Here is a 24760-nt window from a genome sequence, read left to right as displayed (position 1 = left end):
CCTATTTTAAATTATTTATATATATATTTTTTTAAATTATTTTAATATATTGATATTAAAAATAAATTTTAAAAATAAAAAAATATTATTTTAATATATTTTCAAACAAAAAAAACTTTGATTTTCTCAATTTTTCCCAGTGTGTAACTCAAAATACCCACAAAAGCTGCACAAATTTAATAATATCATCTTAATATAAAATAAGTCTTTTTTCAAACATTTTTTTATGGGAAATGATGCTTTTGAATGAAAAATACAGGTTTCACTGCAGATCAACCGGCACTTGAATCCAAGCTAGAGAGCACGTATCCACTTACTAGCAGGATGGTTTCTAGAATTTTGATGCTTAACATGTCATGCTTTTGATATTTGTCTTTGTAAAAGGAGATAGCGGGCATGTAAATCTTTTTAGTTTTTAGTTGCAGCCAAATATTTTAATGCTACTAAAATCAGTGATGAAAGGTTGTTTTCTACCAAATCAATTGACAATTAACATGAAATAGTAAGAACCTTAAAACAGTCACAAATTCCATTCTATCACTGTAATATACAATGAATGGTTTACTAATGTTTTTTAGCCTGTGATGAAATTATTGTTTTATTGACAAAATCGTCATTGAAACAAAACTACCACCTTCTGATAGGTGGAACTGCAGATGCAGATCTCTTCCTCGCACCTACTTTGGTTGCACAAGTGGTTTTCCAGCAACAGACACTAAACCGTGCTGAGGACGCAAAAATGGTGGCATCTTCGAACAGCCTTCCTTCAAAACCTAAGCTTCAGTTCATATTCAACTACAAATCACCCTTTTTTCTTTTCCAAACGGAAATGGATGCCCAAGAGCATATCAAATGATGTTAACAGAAAAAATTAGTGCAACTAGGATACCTTCTTGGCACATCACTCAATTATTGAATACAAGGAGCACACTAGATAAAACAGGCGAGGGCTAATTTAATCTAGGAACATTAAGCAGGGGGATAACAGCTAAAGTAAGTTACAAGTCTGCATCCTATTGTTTCATGTTTACAGCAACACAAGTTTAGTACAACAAAAGAAAACCTTTCATGGGCCTGTCTGCTCCAGTCATGGAAGATATAATTGGTCTTTATTCATGCACAGAGCAGAAACCATATACCACCAACAGCTGGTGAAAAGACAGGCCTTTGCAGAGACATCCTGAAGCCTTTTCTTGGCATGGACTGCAAAATAGCTGATGGTGGAAAAGTGAATACGCAAAAGCGAGAATTCAGTTTTGAAAGGTAAATATGGCCAGCCAAAATGTCTATGTACATGACAAAGAACACGTTCAAGCACAGTGGCGGCAATGCAATTCAGATCAATTATCAAATGTTTTAATTGCATCTACTATCAGAACAGAGCATACAAGTTGTGTGATCCGGTATCCAATCTTCTCCAATCATGAATCTATAAATAAGAGGTCTGGTAAAGATCTAGGAAAACCAAAATCTTAAGATTTCTTTTACTATGAATGACAGTAAATCTGCATGATTTGCTTATGATGTTTATCACCCATCACAAGATGAAGCTAGTGCTCTCCCTTCTTGCAAACAAAAACAGATGACAAGAGGATCATTAAAAGAATCCTCCCTGGATGGCCTTGTGGAGACCTGCTTCAGACATCTTCAGGAGTGAAAAAAATTAGTTTAAGTATAGTCACACAAATGAACTTACAGTTCTACAAGCCACTTTCCCATATTACAACATCGCTTTATGGGATATTTTGAAAGAATCTTACCAAAAGAAATCCAAACAAGGTCTAATAATCAAGTGCATATTTAAAACGAAAGCATGATTTCTGAAGGGCGAAGCATCCAGGTTGGAAAACATGTTACAGGTATGTAATATAACTGTCTGCAAGATGAATGAAAAGAAAAACATGAAAATGAGGTGTACTTGGGATGAACAGTCACCTTTATTTTGTAAACAATTTAAAAATCAGCCACATTCTAGCACTTTGTTATGCACTGATCCAGTAAATTTATTAGTATTTGGAAAAAACAAAGATAATGTAAACATTTGTCCCTGAGCGAGCAAAATCTGAGTTAACAAATTGGAATACAAACCTTCTTCCAGAAACATGAGTTAGCAAGGCCATCCTTATCCAAATACTCCATTAAATGGACTATCAATAGAAAAAACCTCTGCACTTTGGTGATCCACATGAGCATTTTCTCTTCCCACAATCTGCTTTTTCAGGAGGTACCATCCCATAACAATATGTCAACTCTGTCATAGGAGGAATGTGTCTGATGGCATAAAATGCAATATGGAGATCAAACTCCTTGCTATTTCCACGTAAAACTGGCTGCCAGAACAGATTTGGAGAGCAACTGTGATTTATGAAACGAGCTACATTCCCAGCATTTCTGGCATTTATTACAAGAGGAAATGGGAGGTTTGGAGCATTATTGGAATCACCAGGCAAAATTTCCACTGGCTGGTAAGTGCGGGAACCATCAAAGATGTGATCATCTTCATTTTCACCTGCAAGCTCTTGTGCCTTCGAATCATCAACAGCTTCTCCTGCATATACACATATAAAAGCTCCAGCTCGTATGGGATCCCAGGATCTTAAACCCCAACCTTTTTCCTTAGTCTTAAACACCTCCAAACGAACTCTCAAACCACCCTGAGACACACGATTACGGCAAGTTGGAGGGCACTGACAGGAAGGACCACACTCATATATCACAGATTTTTGGCTCACAATAACCCCATTCACAATGTGAGGAAGATAGCCTCCATTTTTCTGAATACAATCACAGTTCTCGTTTCCTGGGAGACATGCACCATTGCAAGCACAGCCAACAAAAGGATCCCTTGGTGCAGGTTTTGAATACTTGAGGTTTGGAGAATAAGTGAAATAGGCAGGCCCCTTTTCATTGTCAACATCATTCACAAGGGAAACAGGTAAAGTTTCACACCCTGAAGTAAGATCAGGCAGTATAATCCCAAACCTAGTAATAGTACCATCCTTCCATTGCTGAATTTTTTTCCACGTTTTGTATGCCTCAGGCTGGCCAGGTAACCTACCCAACTTATACCTAAAAACATTGGAACCAGACTTTCCTTTCTCTAACCATGACTCTTGGATTCTATATAAACCATCATACATATATACCTTTCCAGTTGGATTTCCCACATCCTTTATACCCCTGATTACTCTAATGTCATTACCACGGTGCAAGCTCTTCTCCAGCGCAAGGTTACCCCTTTCAAGCTTTTGATCCATTTCCTTACCTTGGCCAGTGTAAATCAAACCATCATCACCGTCAACATCATCTTCATATCCTCCTGATGAAACAATGCTAACAGCTATTGGTTCTTCATCTTGACTGATCCTGACAGACATGTAATCTATTCCAGCCATACTTGGAGCATGCAGTCCAATTGTGCACAATTCCATTCTAAAAAAGAAAATATCACCAATTTCCACACCAGGTACAGCTCCAACTCTCTTCTTGGCATTCGTCCGAATTCCTTTGGTCATCAAAACATTACCTGTTTTCAAGTCAGGGCGCCTTGATTGCCCCGATGTGGCTTCCTTTGTATCTTCCAGCTGTGCTATTTGTCTTCGGAGCAAATTGAAAACCAGGAGTACATATCCTACAGAATCTTTATCGCCATCATATAGTCGTGCTGCTTCAAATTGCACAAGGTTATAGGACTGGAAAATATTTTCTACCATCACATCTGTGTCAACATCAGGAGAAGCAAATTTGTCATGGCCGCCTTTTTTCCTCTTCTGATATCTACTCTGCGAACTCTGAGCTTGGTCATCGCTATACCCATCTTCTTCCACACCCCTGTTGTTTCTATTAACCCTCCTTGATGACCCAGCATTTCCATTTGCAGCGCGTCTGAGAGGCTCAGGTGAGCGAAATGAATTGATAGGAACCGCTGGTGATATTGGGGTGTGGTCACCGGAAGATTGATTAGGTATACCAGAAAATGGAAAGAACGGGGAAACTCCAGGTGGGAAAGGACCAGCTGGGGGAACACAAACAAAAGGGGCAGAACCTTGAGAAAAAGAACTGGAATTTGATGGTGAAGAGAATACTGGAGTAAGAGTCCGCAAGGGCTTTACATTCAAAACCCTGGACATATCTATTGGGCCTTCGCCTGCTGATTCTTCCATTATTATTACTTCTGAATAAACAAAATCACAGTTTTAGCTAACAAAACCTCCTTCTATCACCAGTCTCTCACATTTGACTTCTCTTGTTCCATTTCATACACTTCCTCGACAATAACAAGAAATTGTTCTAAAATCTGATGAAATTACTTAAGATACAAAGAGAACAGCACTTTATTGCAGAATGAAACTGAAAACGTTTCTAAGACATAAACTTCCAAACCACAAAACTGCAAGATCTTCACAGAAATGTTTCAAAAGTTGATAAATTTTTATACTCCTTCTACATGCAAGCACATGCATCAAATCAAAGACAACCAAAACAATTACCACTTCACTAAAAACCCTAAAACAAAAAAGAGCACTACTTGGTATTCAAAAAACTGCGAACACAAACAGACTCACACATAACTAGTCTCAAAACACCACAGAAACATAAAACTGAAAATGACGCAGTTTTCCATTTTCCAGAAATTAACCAAGAACAGATCAAGTTCAAATCTTTGCCTTAAAGACTTTGAAAATGAATCACTAGACAAAGCAGGTTTTAGTCCTTTTAAGACAAAAAATAAATAGAAAAGGAAATTCTCTATTAGCAGATCAGAAACTATAAGACAGGAAATAAAGAATCTTAGATGGTAAAAAGAGGAACTAAGAGAATAATATCATTACCTGAGTTCTTCGGTTTTGCTGTTTTGAATGAACATCAGTTGAATTTCTTACAAGGACCACAAACAGAAACCAAAAGAACCCTAAAGTCTGGACCTTTTTAATCTTGATTTTTCTTCCTTTATTAGTTCTTGTCTCTTTGGTCTGAAATTTCAAAACCCAATAAAGTGGCTTTTCGTACTATCTGATTGTACTGGCTTGGTGAGAGGAACTCACAATGGCTTTTCGACCACTAAACCTTGCAACCCTGTCTAGTCTTTAGCCTTACAGTACTGGGCCTGACTGCAAAATCTGCAGTCCACACACTCCATTTATGAACCAGTTTGCTATTGATTTTGATTACCTTTGTTAATTTTTCCTGTGATTATTTATTTGGGGGTAAAAATATAATTTTCATGTGTTTAGAAATGTCTTCTATCAGTATAAAAATGGCATTTTGTGTTAAAGTGAAAAATATTAAAGTTTACTTTCTAAAATGTAATAAATAAAAGTTTCTGTAATGTTTTATTCCTTTTAACAGTTTTAAGAAATAATGATAATAATTATTGTTATTTTAAGAAAAATCAGCTAATATTTTAGAAGGGTATTGGTTACATGACTCAAGCTTACCATTAGTCTGATAATTTTTTTTCGATAAAATAAATAAATATATATAAGTTTTTTATATAAAAATTATAAATTATAAATCAAAATATTTATACATGTATCTAATTAAATAAATTAATATTTGATTAATAAAAAATAAAAAATAAAATATTTAATATCACAACACAAAATCATATACTCAGTTGTGTCTAATATAACTTTTCTTTTCTTAAGATAAATTTTTTGTTCAATCTAACAATTGTCCGTGTCAATAAAAGATTAAAAAAAAAGTTGTTGACGAAAGAAAATTGAATAAGCTATAAAACTTAATTATCAAACAACCAAACATTAAATAACGAGATCGAGAAAAAATATAATTTAAAAAAATAAAAAAAAAATATGGCTCAACCTAAGTTAACTTATTAATCCTGTGATTATGGGCACAAGATTATGATAGACCCTTACAAAGGAAAGTGAAAAACAAAATGCATGGAGATTAATTCCTAAAAAAATATATGTTGAAAGATAAAATTAAAAAAATCAACTTAAAAAAAAACAAAGTCAACTCATGCTAGCATTCAAAATTCATGATCGTGGTAACGAGGTTGGTACCAACTTAAAAAAAAACAAAGTCAACTCATGCTAATATTCAAAATTCATGATCGTGGTAACGAGGTTGGTACCAACTTAAAAAAAAACAAAGTCAACTCATGCTAGTATTCAAAATTCATGATCGTGGTAACGAGGTTGGTACCAATCACATAGAAGACAAACCCAAAACATAATGGAGCAAAACTCTCAATAATAAAATTTTAATGATGAAACTATAAAATTATTTTTTATTTAAAAAAAGCAATGAAAAATATCCGAGTCAACCTAAAATCAAAATAACCCCACCCAAAGAAAAGTGGAAAAAAAATGCAATGATCAATTAAAAAATATTAAAAAATAAAATTAAAAATAAATTAATTTTATAAATAGACTTTAAAAAACTAAAATCAACTATTGTTAGCTTTTAAAATCTATAATTCTAATCATGAGGCTGAAACTAGCATATATATAAAAAAAAACAATGAAGAAATTTTTTTATAAATATCATGGAATTAAATTGAGGAAAAATGAAATAAAAAAAAGCACATTAAAATATTTTTAACTTTATTTAATTTTCTTAACTTTAGCTGCTAGGATCTCTTCTCATGATGGTATTAATAGCAGACACCTAGAAAGGGTCAGCATCATCAAGATCATATTGGATGTAATAAATGACCTCATTTGGATAAGTTCTATACAGCACTCGTAGATAAGAAAACGAGAGGCAAAGTCTATTTCTCGGGAATATTTTTTAAAATTTATTTTTATTAAAATATTTAAAACAATAAAAATAAAAAAATTATTTTTTTTAATAAAAAAACCATGATGCAGGAGTAACAGTTGCCACCTCAAAGGCACACGCTACAAGTTTTGTCTTTCTGGAAATCTAACTCAATGATTGACAAGAATCAATATCAGCTCTGGATAACAACACCCAGTTAATATTATTTTAGGGTTTGTAGGGATGATTTCATGGTTGCACTCAGAGCCCAACAATTGGCCTTTTCATTCACTGCCAGTAAAGAAAAACATTTCTAGGTATCTTCACTGTCAAGACTCAATAAACTGTGTTTAAGTTTTCACTGTTGAGAAATGTGGTGTATACTGTATTTCGTAAAAAAATAATTTTTTTATTAAAAAATATGTTTTTTATATATTTTAAATTGTTTTGATACGTTGATTTCAAAAATAATTTTTTTAAAAATAAAAAAATGTTATTTTAATATATTTTTAATATAAAAAATACTTTAAAAAACAATCATAATCATATTTCTAAATATTTTAGCTTAAATATAAATAGGTGTAATTACTGTAGAGACAAAAAGAATATACTAAACTAAGCACAGTGGATAGATAATCTATTAATTCTTAGCATTCATGAGGATAAGAATTGCTTGCACCGCTAGCATTGATAGTCGTTCCTAAGAAGTCCAAATTTTTTAAAGAAAGGGATAATGTCCCCATCGATGACCCAAAAACACACTCAGCAAGCACAAGTTTTTCGTTATTTTATTTGTGCTTTGGACACACCTTGCATGGATATTTGTAATTTAATCAATGTCTATATGGACAAGGGTTGAATTGGAGCAGCCCCATGGTCTTGTCTATTAGCATTCATGGAGTAGAGTTCAAAATTCACATGGATCGGTTAAGAGGATGATTCAAAGGAATTCACATGTATTAAAAAAAAAAGAATAAAAAAAGTAATAAGGCATTGTAAATTTGGCTAAATTTAAAGAGGAAATAAATAGTGGAATTTCCTTCATTAATTAAGTGATTCTAAATGTAGTATTTTTACTGCAAAACAGATGAGATGACTGTGATCTGTAGCTTGCACGCACTGTAAAGACAAGAAGTGTGTAATTTTATGTTCCTTGCAGTCCACTGCCAAATGTCTGACGTGAAAGAAAGGCGCTAAGGCAAACAGAACAAGCGTCATATGCGTGCCCATCTCTTATTTATAAGCACAAACAAACAACTCCTTAGCTAATCTTAAAAATTATCACCAGTCAACACTTCCACTCATTTGCAGGTATCTTCAAAGAACCCAAAGCAGAATTTGTCTTTTTGACCCTTTGTTTCAGGTAAAGTTATCATCTTTAATCCTTATTTGATCAGAATTCAATGCTTTCACTTGGTGGGTTGGTTCTAATGTTTGTGAATGCTATGTTTGTATTGAATCTTGATCATGTTTTGCTGTCAAGTTCAAAATTCATCGTGTTTTGGAGTAAAGGTCAAAACTTTGATCATCTTTGATCCTTCTTTGTTCAAAATTCAATACTTTCACTTGGTGGGTTGGTTCTTATGTTTGTGTATGACATGTTTGTATTGAATTTTGAACATGTTTTGCTGTAAAGTTCAAAATTTTTATCATGTTTTGGAGTAAAGGTCAAAACTTTGATCATGGGAATTCAAGATAGTTGGAAATATATGACAGGAGTCTGAATTGTTAGAGCTTGACCTTAGTTTTTGCTGTTATCTTTTTTTGCGAGTCAGTCCAAATTATGATGACAGTGGTGAATCATGATGGGGTTACCTTCTTAAGGTAGAAGATGGTGTCAGGTGACATATTATCTGACAGGCTGACCTTGCTGCTTTCTTTATTTGATTCTTATCCATAGTTTTTTGCGCTAACAGAAGAGAATGAGAATGGATCATTTTCTCTTAGATATTGTGACAGATTATGGAGCTGTTCCTTTTTGGGGTATGATTGATCATAAAATGTAATTGAATTTGTTATTTATTGTTGTTATATTAGGGTGTGGCAATATTGGACGTGGTGAGTGAAGGAGTGAGAAGATGGGTTATTGGAAGGCCTCCTGCAGTGTTCTTCTGGTCTGCTTCTTTGCTGGTCTTTGTTCCGTGTATCAATGCTCTGCTGCTGAAGTTGATGCATATCAGACAGCAAAATTGATCGTTAATGCCTCCAGTGGTCGGCCTATTCCTGAAACACTCTTTGGAATTTTCTTCGAGGTTAGTTTATTCGCTTTCAAGTTATGATTTGATTTGTGTCTAGTTAGTTTATGGTCTGTTTAAACTACAATGCATAAATAAGGATGTTGAGTAAGGATAGCGAGCATTATCTGAAATGGTTTTTTCTGCAGGAGATAAACCATGCCGGAGCTGGTGGGATATGGGCAGAGCTTGTAAGCAATCGGGGTAATTTTCAAATATATTAATTTCTGCAGGTGAAAAGAAAAATGAAGAAAGTAAGGGAAGTTTCAAATAGTGCAATAGGCCGATTGCAGTCAAAACTAACTTCCAGCTCCAAGATTTCAGGATTTTTTTTTCCTAGTTATTCAGTGCTTAGTTCTTAGTTTTATCAAACAGTGCCTTGATAAAAAGATCTGTACTTTTTTTGTGTGAGCTATGATTTTGGAGTTAATCGCTACTTTGATTATCAAACCATTCAAGCCTTTCTACATTTATCTGGGTATTTTGGATTTGGGATTCACATGTACCTCTTCGATTTGTTTCCTTTGTTTCCCAGGTTTTGAAGCTGGGGGCCAAAATACTCCCTCAAATATTGCTCCCTGGTCTATAATTGGTGATCAGTCATCTTTAACTGTATCTACTGATCGTTCTTCTTGCTTTGAGCGCAATAAGGTTGCACTCCGAATGCATGTGCTCTGTGACAGCGAGGGCAGTAATATTTGCCCAGCTGGCGGAGTTGGAATATATAATCCAGGGTTTTGGGGCATGGTGAGAACTAGTCGACACTAGATGTGATAATTTATTTTGCATGCATTTATGGAAGAAAAAAAAGCTGGAAATCAGACCCTTTTGTCTTTGACTCCTGTTTCTTTCAGAATATTGAACAAGGGAAGATCTACAAAGTAGTTCTTTATGTTCGTTCTCTTGGATCAATCAATGTATCTGTATCATTGACGAGCTCAGATGGGCTGCAGATATTGGCAACTGCTAACATTGTGTGAGCACCACTTGAATGTATTTTGCAATGAATGGTTTCTCTTTGACCAGGAGTTTGTGTTTTTCATGCTTTCCTTTTTTGCAGAGATTCTGATGTTTCAAACTGGACAAAGACCGAGGTTCTATTGGAAGCCAAAGGAACAAATCCTAATTCAAGGCTTCAGTTGACAACATCCAGGAAAGGTGTAATATGGTTTGATCAAGTGTCAGCTATGCCTTTGGACACATACAAGGTATTCTTATTCATCAGCACTTCTCACCGAAAAGAATAAATCTTTCTCCATGCAGTTTGGGAAAGTTCAAGCCACTTAGCAATGTAGAAGATAATATATTTATAGAGGGCGAAAGTTGAAAATCATAATTTCAGGTTACAGGTAGACAGGATTTAAGATTTGGTTATTTATGGAGGTTGCGGAGATAAAAATCTGAATTTCTTGGTTTGCTAGAGTGTGAAATATTTTCTTACAGAGATTTTATGCCTGGTACATAGATTCCATTTGTGTCTAAAGTATCGGTACCACCTCTGTTTTGCCACAGGGGCATGGTTTCCAAAAGGAGCTCATTGAAATGCTTGAAGATATAAAACCCCAATTTATCAGATTTCCTGGTATGTATGTAGTATTTGTATGCCTGAATAGTTTCTTGCTGAGGAGATGGGAATTTATATAGTGGAATCTGGCTATCATATATTACACAGGGAAGTCCATGGCTCCACATCTTTATCCCTGGCTACAATTGTTTTACAATTCCAAATTCTTGCTCCATTTATTGAGGCTTTTGCTTAAAGGCTTTGTCTTCACAGCTCACTAGAGATTCTGTGAGTGTGACCAGGATTTTTTATGGTCTAATCCTTTTTTGTTTTCGATAAATGGATTTTGAGTCTTCAAGAGCAAGCAGGAAATTTGATGGCCTAATCCTCTTTTTTTTTTTTCCCCTGGAGAGCCTTCCTTTTTCTTTCACTTTCCGAGGATTTCAACCCTAAACTGCAATCTCAAACTCCAAATCTGGAGCTGCGGGCCCCTTTCTGGTGCAAGTTTAGCTTGATCAAACACCACAATCTCTCAAACTCAATGCATAATCTGTTTGACTAGCTTTATCTTTCCACTCTTCATGTTAAACTTACTTTTGGGGCTGGTTCGTTCTGTAGTTCAGATCTCACTGATGGGGTATATTTTCCGATCATTTTGCACCAGGTGGATGCTTCGTTGAAGGTGAATGGTTGAGAAATGCATTTCGCTGGAAGGAAAGCATTGGACCCTGGGAGGAGAGACCTGGGCATTTTGGTGATGTTTGGATGTATTGGACTGATGATGGACTTGGTTACTTTGAGTTTCTTCAAGTAGGTATCTTGATTTGTCATGCAGGTGCAGGATTATGTTAACTGTGGCATGTGCAGTTCTTTGAAACTGGACTTGCTAACCCTGTTACATAAGAAGATATAATTTACGTTCACTCATTTCTGCAGCTATCTGAAGATCTTGGTGCACGGCCTATATGGGTGTTCAACAATGGTACTTTCATGTGCTGGCATTTCCTAGTTCATCCTGTCTGATTGATCTTTTTTTTTTTTTTTTACACTTTCCTATTTTGCTTCGTTAACATGGCAGGAATCAGCCATCGGGATGAAGTTGATACCACCACTGTCTCACCTTTTGTACAAGTATGCAAATTCATTGCTTTTCTTTTTGCTAAAACCCTCCACGCACAAATAAACTGACTTATCCATTAGAACAACTGAAACAATCCCAGTCCTGCTTAGATTAAACCTGATAGTTTCATGATTATAAAAAGAAATAAGCTAGCAAATTTTCTTTTTGAGTCTCGACTAGTATGGAAGAAGGTTCAGCATTCACCAGTGTTGAAGCTACAGACTCACGCACGCACGTCTAATGGTGCTTTATCAGTTTCTAATATCATTTGTTTTGAAAACCACAACCTGCTTGCAGGTACAAAGGGGGAAAAGTAGGGCGGACAAAACTACTTACAATTTTACTAACATTGATGTGAAAGACGGGAGCTTTTTTGTTTTATTGTTGGTTTCTTGAATAGCAATGGAAATAATAAAACAAAATTATTCAGGAGTTTCTAGGATTCTGTTAGACAGATCTAGAGTTGTTTAGAAATTTATTGCCTGAAGATCTAATCTTCTTCGGTTTTGAATAATTTTTTAAAGGTTAAGTTATCGCAAACCACAAGCTGTTTAATTGTTCAGTCTTCAATGGTAATCCAAACAAACTACTAGTGAAAAATCTCCTTAATTTCCATTTAGAATAAAGGGATTGCCATGCCTAAAGTGTTAACTCTCTATTCTATCACATACGTAGTTTTTTTGTTTAACAAATAATTACTTCCAAATAAAAGGCATGACTTACTATTTATAAGAAAATTTGAAAAACCCTATAAATTGATAAAATATTAATTTTTCCTCTGAATAATATCCATATATTAATTCAGGATAATTTTAGAAATTAACTCAATTAAGTCCTAAATTTTTCTAGGTCTAGAAATATAATCCTTGTATTAATTATATTCTAGTATTTAATTTCTAAAATATATTTTAATCAAGTCATATTTAATTAAATCATCTTAGTTTAATTTCTAATTAATAGTTCTTAATGTATATGACCCATTAGGTTTCTAATGTGTTGATCCAAATATAAATTATAATTATAATTAAATAGAATTAAATAAATTAAACAACTTAATTTATAATCAATTTAACAATTGATTAATTTATACTTGAAGTTTAGGTAAATCTTCTAGCAAAATGTTATGATCTCCCAAATATTAAAAAAGTCATTAATGGTTTGACTTAACCTTTTAGTGACCGGTTTTTCAGGGAAATTAATATCTTTTCATCAATAATATTCCAATTTAACATGCAACAGAATCAAAGCATAACATTTTCTATATAAGATAACTTAGTGATTTCAAGTCTAAGGATCACTTACACAACCATCACGTGAGCTTTTCAATAGATATAAGTGATCTCTCCATATGGAATTCTTATACAGGTTAGTTCATTATACATGTCTTATGACAGGTTCCTACATATTAGTTTTAGGTATCCTTTATACTTCAATTTATGAGAACAATTGCTTTTTTTCATAAAGGAAAGAACATAATATATACCAGTCTTTTCGGCTCTAATAAATGTCCAATATTTAAGAATGCATCGACCATGAACATTTTAGGATAATGCTTTGATGCAATTAAAATCCCATAATTATAACAACTTTATAATTTTATTTGCAAAATATTTTTGTCCTATGAACTTTATTTTTATTCTAGATTCATAAATCAAATATTATATTCATTGATCTTATATTATATGAATATAAAGATAAAATAAGCTTTATTAATAATAAATAGGTATTTACATGAATATAATAATACCATATATAACCGACTAATTAGTTACATCACATATTAAACTCACATGTATATCATGTTATAACAATGTTTGTATCTATTCCAGGAAGCCCTTGATGGTCTTGAGTTTGCTAGAGGCGCTTCTGATTCTAAATGGGGTTCTGTAAGAGCAGCAATGGGGCATCCAGAGCCGTTTGACTTGAAATATGTTGCTGTTGGGAACGAGGACTGTTGGAAGAAGAATTACCGAGGTTTGTGCACACAAGAACATGCATGGATCACAAACTCCGATATGCCTATATGAATCTGTTTTTTACATTAGATGAAAGAATCAGGTTTGAGTCCATAGCAAGCAACACGCCCTTCTAATTTGAACTAGTCACCCTCTAGGAGGAGATGATATGTTCTTGAGGTGATATGACATTTTTTTCATGCAGTATTACTCATTTTTGAATTTATCTTTCAAGAGTTCTTGTGCATCGAATGATCTATTATTTGATTTCACAGTTGAGTTTCTATGATAAAGTCTCATGATCTCAATTCTGCAGTAAGTTGTGGTTGAGAAAGATTCTCTTCACAAAAAGTGTCTTTTAAGTTCTGCTAATGTTACTCTTAACTCAAGATTCTGGAAGATAAACCAGTTTCAGAACTCAAATTTATGTGCTCTTTTTACCAGGAAATTATCTCAAGTTCTACGATGCTATAAAAAGTGCCTATCCCGACATCAAAATAATCTCAAACTGTGATGGGTCTTCTCATTCTTTGGATCATCCTGCTGATTACTATGATTTTCATGTAAACATCCTGTCACCACAGTTTTGTTTGTCATTCTGTTTTGCAGAATTGCATATGTGCATATTTTTATTCGTCAGGAAACACAATATTAACCCCTTTTTATTCCTTGAACTAGATTTATACATCTGCCAGCCACCTGTTTTCTATGACTCATCAATTTGATCACACATCCCGCTCTGGTCCAAAGGTGAGTAATATGCTTTTTGACAACCTACTGACAAAAATATGTGATTAGTAGCTATGAAATTTGCTATATTTCAGGCTTTTGTGAGTGAGTATGCTGTGACTGGAAAAGATGCTGGCACAGGAAGTCTTTTAGCAGCACTTGCTGAAGCTGGATTCCTCATTGGGCTGGAAAAGAACAGGTTTGTAATAGTTGTTCCAGCACTCTTAAGATGCTATCAATGTTCAAGTCAGTGCTCGAGGTGCAAAGTTTTGATGCCTTCCCCCTTTCTGTTCCTGTTGGAGAGGGTGATGGAGAATTTAGAAAGAAAATATTTTAAATAGCGAGTTCAAAAGATTCTCAGATCACCATTCATGATGGTTTCGGTTCAAATTTTGATGCCATGGACGCAGTCCTATTTTTTTTTTTTGTGTTTTTACACTTATCATCAAAATTCCAATTCTTGAGGCCTTTATTTCTCCATTGCAGTGATATTGTGGAGATGGCAAGCTACGCACCACTTTTCGTGAATGACAATGATAGGAGGTACCAGTCTCATGCTATTCCTTAAAATTAATTCAAGCATGCAGGCAAGGAATATCATTTTCATCAGAGGGTACTCTGACACTGAAAGAAACTTTTACATGAAGGTGGAATCCAGATGCAATTGTCTTCAACTCCTCAATGCACTATGGAACTCCAAGCTACTGGGTGCAGAAATTCTTCAGAGAGTCGAGTGGAGCAACTCTGCTTGATGCTAAACTACAAACAAATTCCTCTTCACTTGTTGCATCTGCAATTACCTGGACAAACTCAGTGGATGGTGAAACTTACCTGAAAATAAAGGTCTGGAAATTACTTGCTTGAACTTAAGTGCCTTGTATTACCAGCATAGCTTGCAGTCATGTCCTACCCACGAATTCCACTGATTCCACTGGTCGACAACAAACATGAACACTCTGTAAATTCTGAGTTTTAAGAGTTTTTGTTTGATTATTTTGCCAAGTTCTTACTTCCAGGTAAATGTATTTTCAGATTGTGAATTTTGGGAACAGGCACGTGAGTCTCAAAGTTTCAGTTGATGGATTGGGGCTCAACTCACAATTGTCTGGATCAACAAAAACTGTGCTCACTTCTTCGAATGTAATGGACGAGAATTCCTTCACGGATCCAAACAAGGTATCTGACATATTTATCGTAAACTCACGAATTCTCATTCATCTAAGAACCCTTCAATGCCAGTTCATAACTTCATATAGCAAATCTTCTACATTTGTTTTTACACCTTGGTGAATGCCATCCTGCTTACCCGTTCCGGCATCTTCACGTTATGCAGGTGGTGCCAGACCTCAGCCTGCTTGAGAATGCTGACAAAGACATGAACATGATAATCGCTCCATATTCTTTGACTTCACTTGATTTATTAACAGAATCAAACAATATCAGGATGCCACAAACCGATTCTTCGGCTAGATCATCAATTTAGGAAATAATTAAAACATGATGTGTAATCATACAATAATGTTATATTAACTAAACACAATCTAAAAGTTAAGCCTGATGGCTGACAGTGGATCTAAGCCATAACATCATGCACATTGCCTAACCATCCGTTCTATCATAGTCTCGTGAGGAATATATGGTTCTTCATGTGCATACCAACATATGTATTTCTCTATGAATTTTTTTTTATATATAAAATATGCATTGTTACAACATCTAGATTGAGAAACTTTTTATTTTTACACCTCTTACATCAACATCTAATATCATCTCCATTAATATTTTTCAAATTAGATAGTGTGTAATCAATAAAACCCTGAATTCAATTATAATAATCCATCCTACACAACCCTTCAGGTGAATCTTGATACATCTATGAACGATTATCAATTACTTATGTCAAACCTATATAGAATATTGATGACAACATGTATTAGTTAATTACATAAACTAAACAAATAACAGAAATCGGTTTAACTCAAACTTATTCAAACTATTTTAATAGTACAACTAATTCATTATCAATTATCTACATAAATCAAAATTTCTATACATTTATCAAAAATTTCAACTCAACAATAAAATTGACAAAATATAAAATGGAATTGTTAAATAAGATATTATATATTTCATCACAAAACACTCAAGTCAGAAATTCAAATTAAATTTTATCAATTTACAAACAAATACAATTTTATAAAATCTCAAACAAACCCTAACATGTACAAATCATACATTCATACAACACATTTCTATGGGAAAAGACTATAAAACAAGTAAATACCCAAACAAAATACATATACTACAAAAATATACAATAAAAATTAACATTTGAAAATTAAATTAAAAAAATAGATAGTTTTGCTTACTTGAAGTGGAGGAATCCTCAATAAAATTTCAATCAGAACAGAGATGTTGACAAGTGTTGGGGTGACATGATTTGTAGTGGAAGGTTGATTTGTGATAAAATTTGGGGTGGTGGGGATGTGCTGTTTGTTGCAGAGAAAAATAGAGGAGGAAGAAGAAATGAGGGAGGAGGAGAGGAGGGTCGCTCATCAAGTCATAAATTAAATATTATAGACAGATTTACTGATGAATTTAATCGATGAATTCAAATTCATCGGTAATTATTTTTGTAAAAATAACACGTTATCATACTTTTTAGTTTTTTTTTCATTTATTCTTTTCCCACTGTAATTCCCACGGTATAAACTGAGAGAATAATTTTGTCGGTGTTTACTAATGGATATTACTGCGAGGGCATATTCAGTTGGAAAAATTCATCATAATTTATCAAGAAAAATATTTTATCAGTGTATCCGTTTATATTTTTCAATTTAAGTTTTGGATAAAAAAAGAAAAGGGCAAAAACAAAATGTACTTGTTGAAGAATTGAAAACGTTTTGAAACTTATCTGAAATTTTTCGTCACACTCCTCTCTGAGTGAGAGCAAACCAAGGTACGAGCTCACTTTCCTTAAAAAAAAAAAAAGAGAAAGTAATGCCATAGACAACAGAAGTCGTAAACGATGAAACTAAACGTGTGTTTAGAAATATAGGAAAAATTATTTTTTAAAATACTTTTTTATCTAAAAATATATTAAAATAATATTTTTTAATTTTTTAAAATTTATTTTTAATATTCGGACATAAATAAGAGACAACTAATTTAAAACTTAAAAGAATTCAAAATTCTTAAAAATTACAGTAAGACCAAACACCACCTATAAGAAAGACAACAGTGTCTCTCCTTGTCATCTCCAATCCTCTCGCTCTCTCTATCTTCACTTTCCTCTTCTTCTTCCTCATTGTCATCTCCTGGAACACATGTCTCTCTTTGGATTTGCTTCATTTTTGCACTTTTATGATCGCCAAAAATAGTTTTATTATATATTTAGAAGAGAGAAAAAAAAAAAGGTAGCCCTTAAATAAGTTACTGAAACACAGGGCAAAAACCTCCATATACAAAGGACAAATTCTTGCCCTCGATCGCCAGTCCTTAAACCCCATGCAACAAAAATAAAAATGAAAAAAAGATGAACTCGATCGTAAGCAAGAGATCTCCTTCTCAGATCTTCTGCAAGAGAAGTAGTTTAGAACACTTTATTTCTTAACAAAAGATTTATTTTATATAATAATATTGCATACTCAAACATCATATATAGGGGGATTAGGGAATTGAAAATATATAATATGGATATTGGAATACAGTTTTAAGGGACAACAATAATTTGTTGTCATTTATTTGAGCTGCTAGATATTGCCTTGGCTTGATAGACTTTAGGGCCAAAGGAGCGTTTGGGTAATTATTACGACAGACGCCATATCTGGTTGGCTCCTCCGTTGAATTTCCAAATAATTATTTCGAACAGGTTTAGAATGGAATAGCTCACATCCAACACCAAAGCATTATTCACGTTCAAAATGGGGAAATAAGCTGTGCCGTGGCTGTCCCCAAACGTCCAACGTTGGTTAGATGACACAGGGCTACAAGAGACAACGAGGACCAAGCTTCCTTTGCTATTTCCATTGCTAGTTAGGCACAAATCTGTGTTCGCATCAATCCTTATCGAACCATCTGCGTAAAAATTCCATTTTTGTTCAGTCTTGTTCTCCACGCACTTGGCTAACTTTGGGACATATTTGTTAAATTCCAAGCAGTAGTCCCAAAGCCCGACAATGGACTTCGGTGATGGTTTTGAAACATCGGTGAAACGCCAACCTTGGCGCAAGGCATAAACATTGGTTTCCAAGGTGAGTAGGGAGCCACTTTTCCCTGACTTTGACGTCAAAACTAGTGACGAGGAGGGGTTTAGGATGGAGCCATCCTTTTGTACTTTCCAAATTGTGGCGCTAGCCTTCACCTTGTTGCAGTCAGAGATAAATACATAGCTTCCTGGACTTGTGCCGTTTGTGGCCAAACACTTGCCTTTAGATTGAATGGTTCCGTCCTTCTCCAAGCGCCATTGTTGATTCACATCTCCGTTAGATTTACACGGGTACAACTGTACTACATTTCCATCAAAGTAGTATCCATTAAACACGTCAACACACAAATTATTTACGCCAACAATGTGTTGTGTGGACTCTGCATCAGAAACAACATCCTCATTTTTTGGCACGACAGAGCGGATGATCATGTCCCTCCCAGTTTGATCTTCTGCCAACGAGTCCATGTTCCTAGCTTCTGTACTCGCCACGAGTACAGTCGACAAAAGATATGCTGCCACCACAATCCACAGCTTCATATTTCCTTTCAATTGTTTCATCTGTCAAAATATACGTGAAGATGATCAAACTCTAGATTTAATAATTAATATCATTAATTTTCTACATCCCACAAAGAGAGTTTTATTGGGATTTTCACACAGATTAAATACAATGCATTCAATATTATGTCAACTCATACACTTTTATTGTATTTGGAGTATTATATTTTAAAAATAAATGGAGTGGGAAAAATATGTAGTACTGAATTGTTGTACTTTATATATAGATATATATATCGAAACATGTAAAAAAGAAAAGGATTCTCATTATGGGATGGAGGGGGAATATGCTAATCATAATATATAGCTAAATTAAGGAAAATGGAAGTAGGCAATGAGGGAAAATTAAAGAATACGAACATTGAAAGTCTGTATGCGGGGAACTCTTGTGAGGAAATGGGAATTCAAGAGAGGCGATGGATGATTTCTATCGTTGCAAGTCATCTGCTTTTATAGGGGGTTCGTGGCTTCGTGCTTTTCTTGTTTTCTTCAACCACGAGTTACACATTTCAAACTGTACATTTTTATCATTAATTGTAATATTTCGACTATTTTTCACATTGTAAATCTTATATCCAGAAATATATATACTATACTTTTTGTATACAGAGGCATTTATTTTCATTCTGATAGAATTTGAGCGCTCAAATTACATGTTTTTCACTCCCTTGGATCATCCATTATAAGGAAGATGAATCATCTTATTTTCAAGCCTTACTATCCAACCTTAACTATCTAACATTATGAAGAGGATCAACGGCAGAATCCAATTTCAAGTCAATAAGGGTTCGAATCTCTGATTAATTTATACGATACATTATTTATAAGATTAGAATTATTTTCCTTTTATTAGAACTCTTAATTGTAAGGCTATAAATAGTGAATGCAGAACATTCATCAGCATTAAGAAATTAAATCTCAAATAAATCTAGAAACTTTTTCTAAACCTTCTCTTCCTTCTTGAGTTCTCGTCATTGGTGTTTTTATTGAGAGGCTACTATGAATGACATCCCATAAGAAGCAATTGAAGCATTGGAGTCTGGATTGCAGACTCTTAATTTATTTTATTTTATTTTATAAGCAAAATAGATAAAGCCTAGAAAATGTTAGAGAATAATATAAATCATATCCTGGGACCTCACCTAAAAGCTTAAGCTTTTGGGTTGAGATGGTTCTTTGACATGGTATCAGAGCCTTGATGACCAAGTGGTCACGAGTTCGAATCTCACCATCCCCATTTATTTGATAAAAATTAAGCACAAGGTAAAGTGGGCCTGTGCAAGTTTCAAGCCCAAAGGGCTTTCACTTGAGGGGGTGTGTTAGAGAATAATATAAATCATATCCTGGGACCTTACCTAAAAGCTTAAGCTTTTGGGTTGAGATGGTTCTTTGACAGGCAAAAACAACAACCTAAGGGGTTAGCCGTGTCAAAGAACCATCTCAATCCAATAGTTTAAGCTGTTAGGTGAAGTCTCAGGATAGGATTTATATTATTTTCTAACACCCCCCTCAAGTGAAAGTCTTAAAACTTACATAGACTCACACTACCTTGTACTTAATTTTTATAATATATATAGGGATGATGAGATTCAAACTCGTGCCACTTGGTCAATAAAGCTCTGATACCATGTCAAAGAATCATCTCAACTCAATAACTTAAACTGTTAGGTGAGGTCTCTAGATATGATTTATATAACAAGCTGAAAAATAAATCAGTTAAACTACAAGAGCCGAGCAAAAGAGACCTTGGAAAACACAGAGACTAGAAATACAACAATAAAAAACCTTCAGCCGGCCCCGACTGATGCATTTTCCAGGAAAATAACAGAATGAATTGCAATCCCCCCAAAAATAGCTTCAGTAAGTTCAGCAGAACCTGTCTCTGACTTTTTAGCACATAACAGTAGTCAATTTTAGGAGCAGCAACAAGCACTACAGAGATTTATCATCACGGAAATCTAGCTGAACCAACTACATCAAAACTCCATAGCCGATGTTTTAATCCCAACTCTTTTATTGTCAAAACATCATCACAACATCACATCCAAGCTACAAACTCATACATTCTCGAAACTCCTTGTTTCGCAAGTTGGTCTGCCATATGATTTGCTTCCCTCCTAGTATGTATGGAATTTCCGTTTTTGTTCTGGCTTGGCTTTCACACACTATTCTAGCAATGGAACATCTTTGTTAGCTTGCAAACAGAGGTTTTAAGCCCAACTTTGTTACTTGTTATGAATCATTGCTGAGCTGCCAACCTTGGTTTTGAAAAACTTTGGTTTCCTCTCTGAGCACGGTTCTTGTATTCCCGGATTTTGCTATCAAGAATATGCTGATGATATCTAAGCAATGTGTGAATTCTTGTCAGGGTTTCTCTACTGAAATAAATTGGTGTCGATGAAAAGATTTGTCACACAAACTAATACAAACGCTTTGAAAAATGTCAGCTATACTCGCACCTTGAGAGAAGGAAATGAGTTTTGGATGGAGCTGGAGAGTTTATAGCCTGGCTTTGATTTTTTTTTTGTCCTTCCAGGATTGATAGCCATCTCCTGGAAGGTGCTTTTGTGATTTCTTTTAGGGTAATGTCACTTGATTATCATTCAAAAATAAATAAATAAATAAATAAATAAAAGCCCTATCGAATAGCTTAGATTGTGAGTTCTTAACAGAGTGTAAAGTCTTTATATCAAGCACTGAAGACTGTAATTGAAAGTATAAGAAATGCCTCGAATAATTAACAGTTTCTTGCACATTTCATATGAACTTCTTCGAAGAATTTCTCTCGGTAAATCGACTGTATGTTTTAGCGACTAACACCCGATGAACTAAAATAAAGACATTTGAACCCTAAGAGGTGAAACTTAACTGGTCAAGTTCCGACTTTGCTGTCTAGAGATCATTAGTTCGAGTCTCATAAACCTCAGAGCTACTAGAAGCTTCCATAGTTGTTAACTTTAAGGCCCGTGAGATTAGTCGAGGTATACGCAAGCTGACCCTGACATCCACGTTAATAAAAATAATAAAGACAGCTGAAAATGGAAGACTCAATGTAAATTAACTTTGCATAGTACAAGTTTTAATATAAAAATATAGTGTTTTTCACTCTAAAATGTATTTTTTTTATATTAGCACATTAAAAAACACTAAAAAAAAACATGTTTATTCAAAGTAAATATACTTTTAAAACGCAAATGCAGTTGAAAAAGCAATACCAAATATGCACTACACCACCAAGAACTCAATTGAAACCTATTATTAAGTCCATCGTTCAAGCAATTCAAAACAGATTGTATAAATCCAGGCTTTTGCAGGAAGCCGCGTGAAACATGTTGCCCAGCAACTGCTTTAATTAATACTGGATTGATCATACGCCAAATCATCACATCCCTTATGATAGTGGCTGACATGTTCCTTTCGCTACAACTTCTTTTGCTGTGTGTATTTTTTGACACTGGTGGTTGGGATTTAATGGTGGTATTTAAGGCTGGTTACAGGTTCTAACTGGAGTACTAATTGTGAAATGGAATGGTCACTGAATGTGGACGGAAAGGCAACTCCAAAATTTGGACCTACAATAATAATCACGACATAACCTTATAATTGACATGTTGCCAAAAGTTTCTAAAACAGTTTAGACGATGGGTTCGAAAAAATTTCTAAAGATGTTTGGTGTTTTATTTTGTATTGCCTATTACATGAAAGAATTTTCCATGTCTTATATCCTAACTGTTAACGTAAAGAATAATTACTGGAATCACAAAATAGGAATCACATAATATTTTAGTTTTCTAATTAGCTTTTATTTGATTGTAAATAATCCAAGATTATTTCCTAGACTAGTGTAATAAGTCTTTTCCTAAATAGAGTTATGTACATGCTATATATAAGTCTCATCTGCTCATCAATTTGCACTGCAATAAAAAACAATACATATTCTTTCTCTGTTCAATATGGTATCAGAGCAAATATTCTAAGGCCATAAAATTTCTCTGAAACAAGATGGAAACACCTTCTGCTGGGGTGAAAACATATGAGGGAGAGAACTCAATTCTTGCAAATCTGACAGTAGAAATGACACAACTTGCTAGCCATAAACCTGCTACACTGATTGGAATCAAGTTAGATGACAACAATTATGCATTATGGTCCCAAATTGTTGAGATGTATATCTCAGGAAAAGACAAGTTGGGATACATAAATGGAGATCTTCCACATCCTCTGCAAACAGATCCAACGTTCAGGAAATGAAGAACTGAAAATGCAGTGGTAAAAGGATGGCTGATCAACTCTATGAATCTAAAGCCCGTAAGCAACTTCATCAGATTTTCAAAAGCTAAAGTTGTTTGGGATAATATTGTAACAACCTACTTTGATGACACTGATACATCACAAGTATATGAACTCAAGAAGAGAGTTACCAAACTCAAACAAGGAGGAGGATCTATTGAAACGTATTACAACAATTTGCAAGGATTATAGAGAGAAATTGATTTCCGCCGTCTAAATCCTATAAAGTGTAATACTGACATACAAAAATATAACTCACTTTTGTAGGAGGATAAAGTTTATATATTCTTAGATGGGCTTTGTTGTAACTCATTTTTAGGTCCCCACAAATAAAAAAAGGGGGGGGGGACATTGTTCATCTCTCTCTCTCTCTCCACACACTGCCTAAAGCCCCACGCCCCTTAAAACATGGAACAGTGGTCGAACCTAAAGCCCCACGCCCCTTGTCTGGCCGACCAGCAGGCCGCTCCCCTGCTCCCCACGCACAACAGCAGCCCGCGCCCCTCTAGCCTATAAATACTGCTCTCAACACCAGCAGCAGGGGGGGTGAGATGGGAAGGACGAGAGGTAGAGTTTTGAACGAGAGAGAGGGATCTTTTGAAACTAAAAGGGGAGGGAAGTTTTGAAACAAAGAAAGCTACTGTGAGAGGATGGGAAGAGAGGAAACGAGATAGGAAAAGAAGGGGAGAAAAACACAGAAGAAGGAACGAAAGCAGGGGAACCTTTGGAAAGTTGAACGAGAGAAGAGTGAACGGAGAGAAGAGAAGGAAAGGATTTCTGAAATAGAGGGAGGGAAATACAAACACACCGACACTGCCAGGGATCGTCGTTTTCTTGCCCACCTGCTTCTCCCTCCCGCCGCTGCACCATTGGAAGAAAAGGCGGCACCTGCTCCTCTGCACGGGGAAGAAGAAGGAGTAAACAGCTGTTGTCATCAAGCTTCCCAGCCACTGTCATCTTCCTCCCACCCGTTGCTGCGCCATGTGAAGAAGGGCAGCGACCTGCACCTCTACTCATACAAAGAAAGCAGCAACAAGACACTGCCAGACATCAAGGATAGCTCACCATCTTCATCCCACCCGGCACTACACCATTGGAAGAGAAAATAGCTGCCGTCCCCGGTTTCCACAGCCACCGACCACCAGCTTCATCCCAGCCATTCCCTACCACTTGCACCTCCATTGAAGCTGCTGTAGAGAAGGAAGAGTAGTTGTTGACAGAGGGAGCAAAGGAAACAAAAAGAAGAAGCAGTGCCGAAACAGCAGGGAGGAGGAAGAAGGCCGCATCAATGCCACCGCCAAACTAGCCACCAACACCATAGTCAGCCTTCCTCAGCTCATCATCTTCCTCCCACCCGTTGCAGCACCATTGAAGAAAAAGTAGCAACTTACGCCTCTGCACGGGGAAGAAGAAGAAGAAAACAACTGCTGTCAT

At 35.1% G+C, this 24760-nt stretch overlaps 3 protein-coding genes across 6 annotated transcripts; 1 reads left to right on the top strand and 2 right to left on the bottom strand.

Moving 5' to 3' along the window:
* Positions 1-858: 858 nt before the first annotated feature.
* Positions 859-5100, bottom strand: LOC133689329 (histone-lysine N-methyltransferase, H3 lysine-9 specific SUVH1-like). Of its 4 annotated transcripts, none has more exons than XR_009841297.1 (3): positions 4833-5100; positions 2089-4174; positions 859-1645 (listed from the first exon to the last, which is right to left on the bottom strand). XR_009841297.1 is itself a non-coding variant. In XM_062109149.1 (2 exons), the coding sequence occupies exon 2, from the start codon at positions 4161-4163 to the stop codon at positions 2151-2153; it is 2013 nt and encodes a 670-aa protein (XP_061965133.1). In that variant the 5' UTR covers positions 4164-4174; positions 4833-5100; the 3' UTR covers positions 859-2150. The 4 variants fall into 4 exon arrangements, 1 of the variants encoding a protein (XP_061965133.1); XR_009841296.1 differs by having other exon boundaries at positions 859-1214; XR_009841298.1 differs by having other exon boundaries at positions 859-1203.
* A 2829-nt stretch (positions 5101-7929) lies between these two features.
* LOC133689957 (alpha-L-arabinofuranosidase 1-like) lies at positions 7930-15983 on the top strand. Its single transcript, XM_062110076.1, has 18 exons — positions 7930-8089; positions 8764-8978; positions 9110-9164; positions 9496-9707; positions 9815-9936; positions 10021-10168; positions 10473-10542; positions 11129-11274; positions 11401-11446; positions 11543-11595; positions 13414-13558; positions 13984-14102; positions 14218-14289; positions 14364-14467; positions 14755-14811; positions 14916-15111; positions 15301-15444; positions 15602-15983. The coding sequence occupies exons 2-18, from the start codon at positions 8805-8807 to the stop codon at positions 15749-15751; spliced, it is 2013 nt and encodes a 670-aa protein (XP_061966060.1). The 5' UTR covers positions 7930-8089; positions 8764-8804; the 3' UTR covers positions 15752-15983.
* Positions 15984-17925: 1942 nt separating this feature from the next.
* On the bottom strand, positions 17926-19452 carry LOC133690383 (ricin-like). Its single transcript, XM_062110662.1, has 2 exons — positions 19397-19452; positions 17926-19036 (listed from the first exon to the last, which is right to left on the bottom strand). The coding sequence occupies exon 2, from the start codon at positions 19034-19036 to the stop codon at positions 18077-18079; it is 960 nt and encodes a 319-aa protein (XP_061966646.1). The 5' UTR covers positions 19397-19452; the 3' UTR covers positions 17926-18076.
* Between the last annotated feature and the right edge of the window lie 5308 nt (positions 19453-24760).

Source organism: Populus nigra, chromosome 3, assembly GCF_951802175.1.
Source record: "Populus nigra chromosome 3, ddPopNigr1.1, whole genome shotgun sequence".
In the NCBI taxonomy this organism is placed as follows: domain Eukaryota; kingdom Viridiplantae; phylum Streptophyta; class Magnoliopsida; order Malpighiales; family Salicaceae; genus Populus; species Populus nigra.
Note: the sequence above shows the minus strand (reverse complement) of the source record. Positions and strands in the feature narration are given on the sequence as shown.